General features: G+C 63.7%; 1 protein-coding gene across 7 annotated transcripts in view; it reads right to left on the reverse strand.

Annotated features, from left to right (window-relative positions):
* Nucleotides 1-1614: 1614 nt before the first annotated feature.
* Nucleotides 1615-13255, reverse strand: part of CFAP46 (cilia and flagella associated protein 46) — a 95786-nt gene continuing 84145 nt past the window's right edge. Inside the window, exons 49-59 of one of the 7 annotated variants that reach the window (XM_053207019.1) lie at nt 12502-12581; nt 10908-11066; nt 7691-7764; nt 7528-7588; nt 7422-7457; nt 6742-6844; nt 5561-5673; nt 4151-4232; nt 3454-3590; nt 3295-3375; nt 1615-2274 (exon numbers count right to left, since the gene is read on the reverse strand). In XM_053207019.1, the coding sequence (XP_053062994.1) occupies nt 2150-2274; nt 3295-3375; nt 3454-3590; nt 4151-4232; nt 5561-5673; nt 6742-6844; nt 7422-7457; nt 7528-7588; nt 7691-7764; nt 10908-11066; nt 12502-12581 (1051 nt within the window). In that variant the 3' untranslated portion in view covers nt 1615-2149. Of the gene's footprint in view, nt 2275-2294; nt 3376-3453; nt 3591-4150; nt 4233-5560; nt 5674-6741; nt 6845-7421; nt 7589-7690; nt 7765-10907; nt 11067-12501; nt 12582-13255 lie in introns of those variants that run through there. The other 6 variants (XM_053207018.1, XM_053207020.1, XR_008292032.1 and 3 more) reach the window with 6 other exon arrangements.

A 13255-nucleotide genomic window follows, 5' to 3' on the forward strand; every position in this document is an offset into this window, starting at 1 on the left:
TGCGGTGGTTTCTGGCGCACAGATCTCTGGCCGCTCCCGGACGCCCTCCTGCTCCTCCCAGGCACTGGTGTGCCTGTCTCCCCCCCCCCCCCCCCCCCCCGGCAGCACCAGTCTGTCCTTCCGCTCTGCGGTTTTGTCACCTTGAGAGCGTTGCGTAAATGGCACCTTCTGGTGTCTGACCTCGCTGGTAGGGGCTCCTGCACTCCGCGTGGTGCTTCTGAAGTCCCTGCAGGGGTCAGTGGTTCCCTCCTCATTTGAGCTCCACGGATAAATGCCCAGAGCCGGTCTAACCTTCACAGGCGAGGCACACTCGGGCGGTCTCGAGCGTTTGCTCTAATGGAGCAAAGCCGCTGTCAGCAGGCAGGCGCGGGTGTGTGCACGGCGTCTCTTGTCTCTGGGACGCGCTCTCGCGCGGACCGTGTGCAGAGTTCCCGGGAAACGGTCGCCCTGAGGGGCTGCACCGTCCCACCTGCCCGCCCGTCCCCCCACACCTTCCCTAGCATTTGCTGTGGTCACTACTGTTTAGTTCAGCAGCCTTGGTCGGTGCACTGGGATACCTCGCGGTGGCCGTCTTCCGTGCTTTTCGCCTCGGTACTTGGCCTGTCCTAGGCCCCAACCCAGGAGGTCCTGGTGCTGACCCCCCCTGGCCCAGAGCAGGGAGGCCGTGCTGCTGCGGGCAAAGGTTTGCCACCAGCGTCCAGGACTCGGGGTCGGGAGGACGTACAACCACCTGCCTGCCTCGCGTGCGCCAGGGGACAAACCCTCGAGCATTGTACCGTGTCTGTCTGCTTAGCTCCCGAGCCTCGGCCCAGATGGTGACCAGTGGTCACTTGGCCTGAGACCTGGCATCCTCTGGCCTTTGGGTGGCTGCCTCTGGCTCCCAGGTGGCCCCAGAGCCAGTGCTCAGAGGCCTGGAGAGGGCGTTCTCAGTGGCCCCCAGGGCCAGCGTGCCCGGGCCTTGCTGCCGGGCTCCTGGGGACAAAGACACTCTGTGGCCTGGCCTTGGCAGATGTCCGAGGGGCTGCTGGCCAGGACGCAGTGCCTGGGGAGATTTGACCCTCCCCCTCCGCCCCGCCCACGGACCCTTTACTGGGGTTGGCTTCACCCCAGAGACACATGGAGCTGGCTCTCCCTTACCCCTTGGCCGCAGCCTGGGAGACCCCTGGGACACGCGAAGCTCCCCGTCGGCCAGGACGGCACCGGTCTTCCTGCCACCGTCAACTCTGTCCGGGTGTCCAACCCTGGGACAGTGGCTTCTCCCGGGGCCGTCCTTGCGTGTGGTGCTGCCCACGGGGGTGGGGGGGGGGGGCTGGAAGTCCAGCTTTGGGGGAGGTGACGTGGCTGTGTGTCCCACACTGGGGAACTCCAGCGCACATGTGGTTGCCCCACACGGAGCCTCCGGGTGCCTCCTGGGGGCCCGGCCTCAAGGGCACGTCCACGGGCACCTCCTGCTGGCCTCCTCCGGGCTTGACTTCATTCGTTCATGCATTCACTCAGCAAATATTGGCTGGACCCCGCCACAGCATGGTGCCAGACCGAGCGCCCCCTCCAGGGACTCGAGCCAAGCTGCGTACCCGGGGTCACAGAAACCACACCACAGATGCCACACCACAGTGATTTAGTCGTTTTTACTAAAGCACATAAACTTCCAGGAGCCAGGGCGTGGCAGCCAGGGTGGGCCTCCGGGGACCGTGAGCCTCACCCCAGGGAGGCTGTCTTCCAAAGGGCCCACCTGCTGCTGAGGACCCGTGGGAGGCGGAGGCCACCCCTTGTCCCAGCCCCTAGCCCCGCGTCCAGGCGGCCCCCCCCCCACCACGGGACTATTGGGAACCCCTGGGGCAGGGGAGGGATCTGGGGGTCGGGCAGCTGAGGGGCCAGCCCCGATGCACCCCTCGCCCCACCCACCCTGCGGAGCCCCCAGAGGCATCCCCTCCCCTCCACGAGGGTCCGGTGCATGCGGCGGGGAGGAGGGGGGGGTGGGAAACGGAGGCAGCCCCAGAGGCAGCCGGACCAGGAGGCCCTGGCGTGACCCTGCGCAGAACTGGGACTCGGGGACAAGGCCGCTGGAGGAGGGGCGCCTACGGGTGGGGTGGGGAGGGGTGGGCGGTGGGTCCTCACAGGGGCCATCGAGGTCCATGTCCTCGGGGAGTCACCCAATGGCCAAGTGTGGCAGCCCATACAGGACCGAGTTGAGGGCGACGGGCAGCCGCTCGGAGCCGTGCAGCTGTGGCTGGAAGGACAGCAGCTGGTCCTTGGAGGTCCACGGAGACTCATCTGAGGACGGCACAGCTCACTGGGGGCAGGACGCCCGGGGCCCGAGAGAGGCTCACGCACGCGGGGGGCGGGGGTGCTCCCGACCCTGCCTCCAGACGTAGTCCTGAACACGGGCCCTGCCGCACGCCCATACCCGGGACACCGAGTGTCCCCACCCCACGTCCCCTCCGCACCACCTCCCCAATCTGAGTGTGAGGCGTCCAGAAACTTCCAGCAGCTCGGGGCCTCCTCCTGCCACCAGCTGGCCGCCACCACTAACTGGGGGCAGGGCGTGCATGACAATCACGGTGCTGTCCCTTCCTTTCAATGCGCATCAACGCGGGACCACGGAGCACGCAGGAGCCACGGCTTCCTCTCCTGCTGCCCCCAGCGCAAGTCAGCGGCTCCTCCGCCACCGGCTCTTTCTAGACGCCATCGACCTTCATGCACCTGCTGACGCCAGGCCCTCCCTCCCTCCTCCATCCACTGAAGCCGCGCTTATCGTTTGGCACTGCGTTCTGGGCACCGGGGACCACGTAACCCCTTGTGCTGTTTGTCTGAAGACTTCGTGGTAAGTCACCCTGGGATAAACCTCTCCTAGTTACGGCAGACTGTTCCTTTAACGCGCTGCTCGAGCTATGGCTGGTGTCGTGTTTATTTTCAGCCCCAGCACCTTACGTGAAGGTGTGAAAGGGTGTCTGTCTGCTCTGAAGAACAAAGTCCCGGGGCCCCTGCTCCCAGGGAGCACACCTGGGCTTTCAGAACTTATGTGACTTGGACGGTTCTAAAGACAGACGGGCAGTTCTAACAGCCAGGGTGCCTCCCTTAAGGATTTAGGACGCCAGGCGTCCCTGAGGCTGCTGTCAGCCTGTGCAGAGACAGGAGGCAGACGCCCTAGCCTGCGGGGCTGCGGGGCTGCGGGCAGGGACACGGGGCTGTGGGGCTGCAGGGACACTGGCAGAGACGAGGGGCGGGGACACAGGCCGGGAGGTGGCCCTGCATGGCAGAGGATGAGCGGGGATGTGGAACAGCTGCTGTTACCATGGTTGTTCGTGTCCCCAGCTCCCGTCTGCCGAAGGAGGTGGGCGGCCCTCCCGATGGGCCTGCCAGCTGTCAACAGATCTAGGAAAGAAACATCCTCAGGCTGGCCAGGGACCCTGCCGGCAGGCTCCCGGGGAGGGGACGGCCGCGCCCACTCACTTTCCCACAGGACGCTGGCCCGCAGCGCGTTGTCCTGCAGGAAGGTCGGCCACTGGTTTGCCAGGATGCTCCTGACCCCCACCAGACTCAGAAGGACGGCAGTCTCGACGGGCCTCTCCAGGGACAGCTGGGCCACACTGCGGGGACCACGATCCAGTGTGACCACCTGAACCGTCCCCAGTGCACAGCCCGAATAGCACCAAGTGGCGTACGTGTCCTTCGATGGACAGCTCTCCGAGTTCTTGGAAGAATCGAGAACGCATTCCCACCCCCCACCCCGCCCGCCTCGGCAGATTAAACGTCATCTAACAAGAAGCATCCAGAGTGCTGCCAGATCCTTCCGGACCACTCCCAGCATGGCAGTGGAGCCAGGAGTCGCGGCATCCGTCGTGAGGCGGGGGCCCTGCTGCGCCACCTCGGTGGCCCCCCCGGCCCTGTGGGGAGCCCTGAAGCCAGGGCACCCTCCCAGCTGCTGCCCTCTGTCCTCGGGGTCTGCGTTGGGGCTGCCCTCCCGCCTCCACAACGCCCCCGCCAGACTCTTCCAGGGAAGGGGTCGGGGCAGACTGCGGAGTCCTGGCTCCCTCGTGGGGCTCTGTCTCCCCCCCCACGCCCCCCGGCCCCCACCACGAGCCCCCCAGTCAGGGATGTGGAGGCGGGGCTGCTGGCACGGGGCAGGGGCGGGGGGGACATCAGGCACCTCTTGCTGTCCGAGTGCTCCGTGTGCCGCTGCATGCTCGCGTAGGACCTCGTCAGGTCCAGCAGGACCATCATCTGGCACTCTGCGGGACCCAGGAGGCAGAGCTCAGCCGCCGCACGCCCAGGTGGAGGAGGCCAGTGGCCTCGCCCGGCTGGGGCTTGATGTCCACGGGCCCTCTTCCAAGGCCCCCCCGGCCACCTGAGCCCGCGGGCGCAGCATTTGCTTCGGGAACCCCACACCCTTCACAGGCCCCTGGTGCCAGCGGGCTGGGCTGGGCGGCAGGGGGGCTGGGAGGCACCCTCTGGGCCATGGCCTGGCCCCCCCTGCTCAGCAGAGGCTCTCGGCCCCGGTCTTGCTGGGGGAAGGGGGGGTTGGGGGGGGGGGAGTTGGACACACATGGTGAGAGTCGGTCACCCTGGCCCCGTGGGCCCGTGAAACAGGTGCCAGTGCCTGAAGTGTGACACTTGGCTATGGATGTGCAGGGGGCCACACGGGACAGAGGTGGACTCCCCACTTGCTATGGTGGCCTGGCTGAGGGCGGTTCGGGGGGGCTGCCCCAGGGGCAGGCGGGACCTCCCATGCGTGAGGACAAGCCTTGGTCGGGAATGGGAGGGGGGCACCAAGGGTGCTGTCGGCCCCACGCGCGCACGGTGACTTCGCACACCATCTCGTCTGCGAAGGCTTGGGGTTAAGCTTGAGAGGCCTTGTTTCTGCTGCCCTTTGGGGCGAGGACTCTGCTGGGTGACAGGCTTCTGGGATGGGGCGGTGTGTTGGCCTCACCCCCATCTCCAGGGGGCTGGGAAGGAGACAGGTACCAGGTGACCGTGTGCGGCGGAGGGGGGCGGTGTTCAGGTGCCCTGACCACGGGACGAGCGTCCACGTGCTGCCATCAGCGGGTCAGTTTGAGGGCATCTCCGAGGGGTCCTTGAAAAGGCTCCCCTAGCGACTGTGTAGGGCGGTCAGTCATCCAGCCGCCCGCTCAGGAGAAGGTGACTCCAGGGCGAGCCAGACCACCACTCAGAGGCCCTCAGGGGACAGCCGGAGGGAACACAAGGCCCAGCGTGCCCACAGTTACACTAGAAGGAGTGGTGGGGGCGTGACCAGCGTGTTCCGGAAGTGCCCACCCCAGCCCTCCTGGACTCTGCAGGCACAGCCCCGGGGGTGACCCACCCAGGCCCTAACTCTGGCCGGGCCTGCCAGGTCCAGGGCTCGGAACTGGCCAGAGGGGGGTGGGGGCAGGAGGGGCTTCCCCCACAGCTCTGCCGCGCTTCTAGGGAGGCCCCAGCCCTCGGAGCCCTTCACCAGACGGCCGACGCCTGACGGAGACGCGGGGGCCTCGCTCCGTGTCTGTGCTGCTTCCCGTTGTCCTGGTGGACAGTCAGGCTTGGGGGCGCCGAGGGGCTGTCTCACCTTGTAGGTTCGTGGCAGCCAACCTTTCCACCGCTACGTGCGACAGGAAGCTCTCCATCCCGTAGAAGAAGAAGCCACTGCAGCTGCCCAGGAGCTGCTCCCACTCGGCCTGGCTGCAAAGGGAAGGAGGGCGGCCCGGTGGACGCAGCCAGCGGGCAGCAGGTATCCCGGGGCGCCCCAGGGGGTCCTGGCTGCGGCAGCCGGGACCGGATCTGTCCTGAGGCCTTAGGGCTGCAGCTGCGGGCAGGAGAAACTCTCGGGACGGGTTTCTAAGGCAACGCCCGTCCTGTGCTCCTTGCTCCCTGTCCCACCCCTCCGCTCAGGCAGAACTAATGTCCACCTTCCTGGCGCCCCCTGTTGCCCTCAACCCTGGGTTCTACCCACGTGGTTCTCCTGAGAAGCTACATCCCGTCCCTGGAATGAACCCTCCTTTCACTGTGCAGCGGCTCTGGAAAGTGCTGGAAGGACACTTCCCTAATGGCCAACCTCTCCCAGGTCTCTGAGAGGACCCGCAGGTGAGCATCCCTGTTCCCAGCCAGCGCTCTGCACCACTCCAGGAGGCCCCGCCCACACACACACGCACGCACGCACGCGCGCGCCTCCCCACAGGCCACGCCCACTAACGCCCCTACGCATCTGCCGGAGGACCTGCCCCAGCAGGCCCCATGCACAATCCCACTGCAGCCCCGCCCCTCCCCCCCCCGTAGGCCCCGCCCGCCCACAGCCCCGCCCAGCACCCCCCAGCCCTGCCCCCAGCAGGTTCTCCCCTGCCTTCCCTCAACCAAGTGCCAGAGCCTGGGGCACACCCTGCACCTTGGGCAGAAGTACACCCTTGGGTGCCAGGTCCTCATCTGTAAAGTGGGACAAAGACAATGATCACCCCCCCCCCCCCCCCCGCCGCCATCCAGGCACCTTGAGGACCAGGAGCCCACTGCCTGATGACCAAAGGCCGGACCACAGGAGCCTCCGGGGGTGGGGTGGGAGTGTGGTTCCCAGGATAAAATGGGGGTTCAGGGTTGGGGGGAGGCTGAGGGAAACAGGGAGAAGCGAGGGGCCAGGGGGAGACGGAAGCCAGTGGTCTCACCGCCCCTACCCCCCCCCCAAGTGTGGGGAGCACCCCTCTGGTGGGTCACATAAACCGGCTCGATGGGGGACCGTGTCTCCAGACACCAGACACCGACCTCGGGAAGTGCGTGTTTCCCAGATGTCCCACCCACAGAGCAGTGAACGAGTCTCGGAATCTTTCCAAAATTTCCTGGGTTACGGAGACAGGAGTCCGCATGTCTGCAACACACATTGAATGGGGACCAGACACAGGAGCTTGTCTCACACGTGGAACCCTGAGGGGCTACAGGCAGCAGCAGGCCCCGGTGTGACCGCGGTGTGGCCTTGGCGTGTCCCTTGGTGTGCCCCTTGGTGTGCACCTAGCGTGGCCCTCGTGTGGCTGTGGTGGACCTGCTGCGCACAGACGGGGGCACGGTGGAGTCGACATCTATCACTTGTGGAAATGTCAGCGCTCCTTCCCTTCCCTAAATCTCTCCTAAAGAGGTTTTGAAAACCAACTTAGCAAAAGAAAAACCCAAGGGACTAAATACCTAAAGCTACAGGGGACGGCACGAAGTCACGTTTCGGGCCCTGAGGGTCACCGGACCTCGCTTCAGGGGCTCATTCGTCCTACAACTGATGTCCTGACTTGGCTGTGATGGCCAGGAAGGGCCGCAGAGCACAGGTGCGTGTCCGGGCCCCAGGGCCCCACTCCCCCTGCGTGGTCGGGGTAACGGGAGGCAGCCACGCTGCGCCAGAGCCCACGGGGGGGTTGTGGCCTGTGTGTGCACGTCGAGGGCCCATGAGAGGCACTTGCCTATGACCCGGGCCTCCTCGTAGGGGTCCACGATGACTGGGTCTGTGTTAAGGAGCAACAGCCCACAGGCTTGGGTGTCCCGGGCGGTGGGGCCGATAAAGGATACACTTGAAGTTGTCGGGGTCGACCACGATGCAGTCGGGGGGGATGAGCCGGGGCGCAGCGTCCTGCTCCACAGACAAGGGTCTTTAGGGGCCCCGTGGCCCGCAGGCGGACCCCGGGGCTCCCCGGGCCCTCTGCCTGTGGCCGGCGAGGCCTCCTCTGCCCACCTTGTGTCCCTTCTTAGCTGGATTTCTCTTCCTGAACTGTCTGCCTTTGCTCTCCTTCTTCACAGTCCCGTCGGCTGCGGACAAGAAAAGAAGGTGGTTTGGAGCCAGTAGAGGTGGAGGCATGAGGCAGTATGAACGCACTAAATGTCCCTGAACTGTTCACTTTAAGGGGGTTAATTTTACATTCCGTAAATTTCATCTCAATAAAAAAAAAACCCAAGAAGTAGTGACAACGATTGATTTTAATTTTTCTCAAGTTGTGAAAGCAGCGACTTCTCCCATGTAAAGGCTCGCGGGACTGGCAAAGGCCCGAGCCCGGAGACCTCGAGAAAGGAACAGTCCCCAGAGAACCCCAGGCCCACCTGGCTGGCCATTCACACACCACGCGGAGCACCCGCCAGTGTGCCTGCTGCAGCGGCCCTGTCGCGGGGCCGGACCCTGCTGGCTCCCTGCCTCCTGCGCGAGCATTTACACCTCACTGCTCTGCTGGCTTGTAGATTCTTTCGCAAGTTCTGGAAATAGTGACAGGTGACTTCCTCTCTGTAGGCCCTCATGTCTCTTATTCCTGTGGGTGCACTCACATGCCAGGAGGGAACGGGTGGAAGAGCAAGGCTCTGGCCGCGTCCTGTGTGCTGTGCCATCAAGAAGGCGGCTTGCTGGGGACCCGGATGGACCCTCCGCCAGGGCGAGCGGTGTTCATTCCCAGCCGGTTTGCTAAGAATTTCTATTACGAATGCATTCATTTTAAGAAATGCTGTTTCTCTGCAGTGACTAAGATGCTTATTAAGTTCGTTTTCCCTTGGTCTAATTTAATGACGCTTATAACTTTCAAGGTCAGAATGGGTGATGAAAGTCATATTTTTCTCTCTTGTGCCGTTCTTGGCAGTTTGGGGGTGTGGGGCCAACAGAGGCTGGAGGGGTGGCCCTTCTTCCCTATTCTCAAGGAGATTTGTTAAGATTGACATCAGCTGTTTCTGGAAAGTCTACCCGGTCGGTTTCAACAGCAGATGTAAGTCTCCCCTCTTTGTTGGTTACGAGAGCACGCGGAGTTTTCCTTCTTGAGTCCACGAGCTGTGTTTTCCAGGACTCCGCCTGCTTCGGCTGCGTGCTTGAACATACTTGGTAAGGTCACTCGTAGCGTTGTCTTACCATCTTTCGGATCTCTGATGCATCTGTAGGGTCGGAGTCTCATTTTCACTCCTCACGTTGTGCATTTGTGCCCCATCCACATTTTTCTTGACCATTCTCACTGGAATGTGTCTATTTTACGAGTGTTTAAAAACTTTTGTCTCCTTGTTGGTGTCTGCTCATGTGCTTGCGGCCCCCTCTCCTCTGCCTTGAGGTTTTTGTGTTCTTGCTCCAACTCCATGAATCCCATGCTCAACTTCTACGCTTCCAGAGACTAGCGGTCTGGGACCTTCCTGTGATCACTTCTCCTGAGTCCCACGAGATATGCAGGGGTGCGGTTTTAAATTTCCAAATGGGGATTCAAGAAAGCCACCTTTTGGTAATGGCTTCCGTGCTGACCACGCTGGCGTCGGCCAGCATCTGTGATGCTTCCGGGTGTTGCTCCACATGTTTTGAGGCTGTCAACCGTTACCGCTGTGTGACGACCGCACCCCGGAGTGCCTCTGGCTGTGGAGCCTGTTCCACGTGGCAGTGGGCAGCTGTCCCTTCTGGTCACCCTGACGATCTCTTTCCGACGCGGGGCGTCCTTTGGTTTAGCCACGTCTCTCGTACGCACGGCACCTGTGTGCGCAACGTCCTCTTGTCCACACCGTCACTCAGTGGGCAGGTGTGTGGCCCGTTTGTGTTCTTACTTAGGATCTAGATGCACTAACTCCCGTCGCCCCGCTGTGTGGTTTGTGTGTGTCCCACAGCCTGTGTGCGCTTCCCCATCACCGGCTCTCGCGGCCCCGCGGCTGTGTCATTTCTCTCCTTCGTTTTCCCTCTTCACCAGCGTGGACTCTGTACAGCAACTCCCTTCTTCTGTGGTTGTCCGTAGACGTGTACTGGGAGTACTCACCGCACAGAGAGCCTGCCTCCAGCCTGGGCCGTTGGACGCTTCTGCTTGTCACCCCTCGGCCATGCGTCAGGAAGGCTCACCTCCCATTCGGCCGGCGTCCCGGTCACTCCACGGTGAGAGCCACTGCCGCTGTAACAAGTGACCACAGGTGGACGGACTTAAAGCCACACTCACGCGGTTCTCACACCTGTGAGAGGAGTCCTTCTGGCGGACGATTTGCCCAGGACTGCTTCCTCCGGGGGCTGCGCACAACGGGCTCCACCTTTTCCAGCCGGGGCTCGGGCGCCGCCCCGTCCTTCGAGGCAGCAGCACCGCCTCCTCCCATCTGTCTGTGGCCTCCTGCCTCCTCCATCTTACAAGGGGCGGCTCTGCCTTGGACGCCGTTAAAATGCCGCCGGGGGGGCTCATCAGTCTGACCGCCTTCCCTGGAGTCTCCGCTCCGCTTCTCATGTCGGGGGCTTCTGGAAACTTCTGGACACACGGGGTTACAGTCTTTGTCCAATTCTGGGGGGACACTGGTGGTCCCTGATCCCAGGACTCCCCTCCCAGGGCTCGGGCCGTGGCGCATTGGGCCCCGCGTCCCCCGTGGCTCCCTCTCGGGGCTCAGGCTCCGTGCCCGCCCTCTGGCGTCGCAAAGCCGCTGTTCCCTCTACGTTGCCTTTTCCCTGCTTTCAGTTGGAAGGGCAGATGCGGCCCTTGTCGCTCCATCCGGGATGCAGGTGAAGGTGCAAACTATTTGTTCTTAGCTTCCCTTCCTACTCACTGAAGTGCAGCGTGTCTGCCGGGGACGGCACGGAGGGAGGGCCTTCCCATACCCGGCGCACCTGCGTGAAAGGCGCCCGCGGACAGGCCATGGCCAGCCGGAGTCCGCAGCTGCCCCCAGGCCCGCGTCCCGGCCCCCGAACCTCCAGGCATCACCTGTCGCCACCTAGTCCGTGACTAGCTCGTCACCGGCTGCTGGCTGCCATCCCTGCCTTTCAAACCCAAGCGTGAGAGGCCACGGCCGACGCTCAATGCCCCCTTCGGCGCGACTCACGGACGCCTGGCACACACCAGGGGTTCTGCAACACCTCGAACCCGTGCGTGCCTAGAAAAGCGCTGCCACGGCCGATGATGACCGTCTGCCAGGAGCCCACGTGACGGTAACTTAGTCCCATTTTGAAATTAACTGTGGCCCAGGACACCTCTCACCTGTCTCCTCTCGACGGAGGCGGCTCCACAGCATCTGCAGGGAAAACTCTCGGGCCACGGAGTCCACCCCTTCCTCAAACACGGAGAGACCTTCCAGCGGCAGCTCCAGAAGATGCCTGTCCGCAATGAGGATGGTGTCGTTCGCAGCCTCGGGCTCAACTGTGGACAGGGCAGCACCAGCTATGGAGGCCGCAGGAGACGAGCTCCCGAGGACGCGCAAACCCCTGGGCGGGCCTGCCCGTCACCGCTGATGCCGATCGGCTGGAGACACAGGAAGAAGTCTGAGCTCGGCTCAGCCTGTGACGGGAGGGGAGGGGGGCGGCAGGACGCACGGGGGCGTCTGGGGGAAGGATGCTGGTTTTCACGGCACAGCTGGGTCATGGCTCCGAGCCGGACGCAGCCTAGGTCTCAGGATGGCCGGGCCTCTGCAGGTCTGAGGGCCTGCCTCCCGGAGCAGGTCCTGGAATCCACGACTCCTAACCAGGGAGCCACCTCTCAGAGGACGAAGCCTTGCACCTGGGATGTGGCAGCTTCTCCACGTGACCACGGAACCCTCGGAGGATCACGTGGGCCCTGCTTGGCCAGTTAGAGAGACCCTGCCCTTTCCGACAGGCGTAAATGGTAGTGAGGGTGAGGCCACTAGACCCCTCGGTCGAATTTACCGTACGCACGAAGGGAAACAAATTACTGCGATGAGCGAGGGCTGCGTCTGGGGATCTCAAGTCCGAATCCCAGCGGACAAAGGTGACCGCGGGTGGGCCGACTCCGGCCCCTCAGCTGGAGCAGGAAGCACCACCACCTGCCCCGCAGCCGCACGCACCCCCCGCCCTCATCTGTCGTCCGGCTGTGGAGCCGCTGGTGCTGCGACACGCGAGCCGCGAGTGCGTGCAGGTGGGTGTGCGCGGTGGCAGCGCCGCGTGGGGAGGGGGCACCAGCGGGGCTTCCGGGCCAGAGCACCTGCCAGGTCAGAGCACCCGAGGCGGGCGCGCTCCCTTCCCTCCCGCTCGATGACCCCGCGTGGGCCCCAGAAAAGACAGACGAAAATGCCTTCGAACAAGAGCGATGGATACGATCGCAGGTGCCGGGTGGGAGATGGGCGCCTCGTGGTCACACCCGCTCCGGCCACGGGGCTGGGAGGACGGCGCGAGCGCATTTCCCACATTTTCAGGCCCACTGAGTGGGAAACCGGAGGGGCTGTCCTGACCGCATGGAGACGACCGGGAAGCCTCCGGAGCTCAGGTGCCGGGCGCCCCCTCCCCAGGGGCGGCCAGACCAGCACGCGTCGCCCTTCACTCGGGAGACAGCAGGTCCCTGTGCAGAAGCTGGTCCCGCCCTCGTGTCATCTGGGGCGCACACTCCCGAGGGTGACGGGAGTATGCCACCACGCGGGCCACCAGCTCCCCCAGGAGGGGCGGGTCTGCGGGTGCAGGAAGCCCCCGCTCCGGGCTCTGGTATGTGGGGCACACAGACCCCTGAGGGGACTTTCTCACGCCCTGTGGGCGCTCAGCGCCCTGGGAGACCCTCAGGGGACGCGTATTTCTGACCCACCTGGGCTCCCCCAACCCAGCCTCCCCTCCGGCGCGCTCTCACTCACCCCGGGGCAGGGACACTTTCCTTTCCTTGTCTTTGCCCTTTGGTCTCCCTGAATCCGCGACAACGGTGGGCACCTGTGTTCTGGAGGCCAAAGGCACGTCCTCAGGTTTTTAAAAACACATGAAAATCACACATACTAAGGACATAAAGAACATCTCCCTGGACCGTTTCACATCAGGGCAGGGAGTGTCACTTTTGGGGGCCGGTCTCACTGAGATGGGGGCAGGGATAACTGGGCACAGACAGAAACAAAGGCCGCCCAAGGCCTCTGCCTTCCCTACCAAGAATAAGTCAAAGGGGTTCAGGACCCCAGGCCACGTGTCCCACTCCCACCCTGTACGGGCACCAGGCACTGCAAGGGCATGGGGCGGAGGGGACCTGAGTGGTGGGGATGTTCCCCCAGAAAAGATTTTCAGCAGAGTCGGGAATTTTTTCCCTATGACAGAGGCCCCGAGTCAGGCATTCTGGATTTGAGGGGCCCTTTGGCCTTTCCCGTCTGTATTCAGCACGGTCTGATTTAGGGCAGAGCAAAGCTCATCAACTTCACAGCAGAGACCCGAACCTCCACGTGGGAATGACGCCCACCCAGCCCACCGCCGGCCACTCAGCTCATGCTGGGCTTTGGGGAGGCTGGGGTCAGAGCTGGCTTGCAGGTTGAGCCCCCGCCCTGGCCAACCTGGCCCCAGCCCCCTATTCCTGACTGCCCCCAGCACCTTTGGGCATCACTTCTGGGGACAGAGAGATGGTGGTTCCCT

This window comes from Acinonyx jubatus, chromosome D2 (genome assembly GCF_027475565.1).
Source record: "Acinonyx jubatus isolate Ajub_Pintada_27869175 chromosome D2, VMU_Ajub_asm_v1.0, whole genome shotgun sequence".
NCBI classification, from domain to species: domain Eukaryota; kingdom Metazoa; phylum Chordata; class Mammalia; order Carnivora; family Felidae; genus Acinonyx; species Acinonyx jubatus.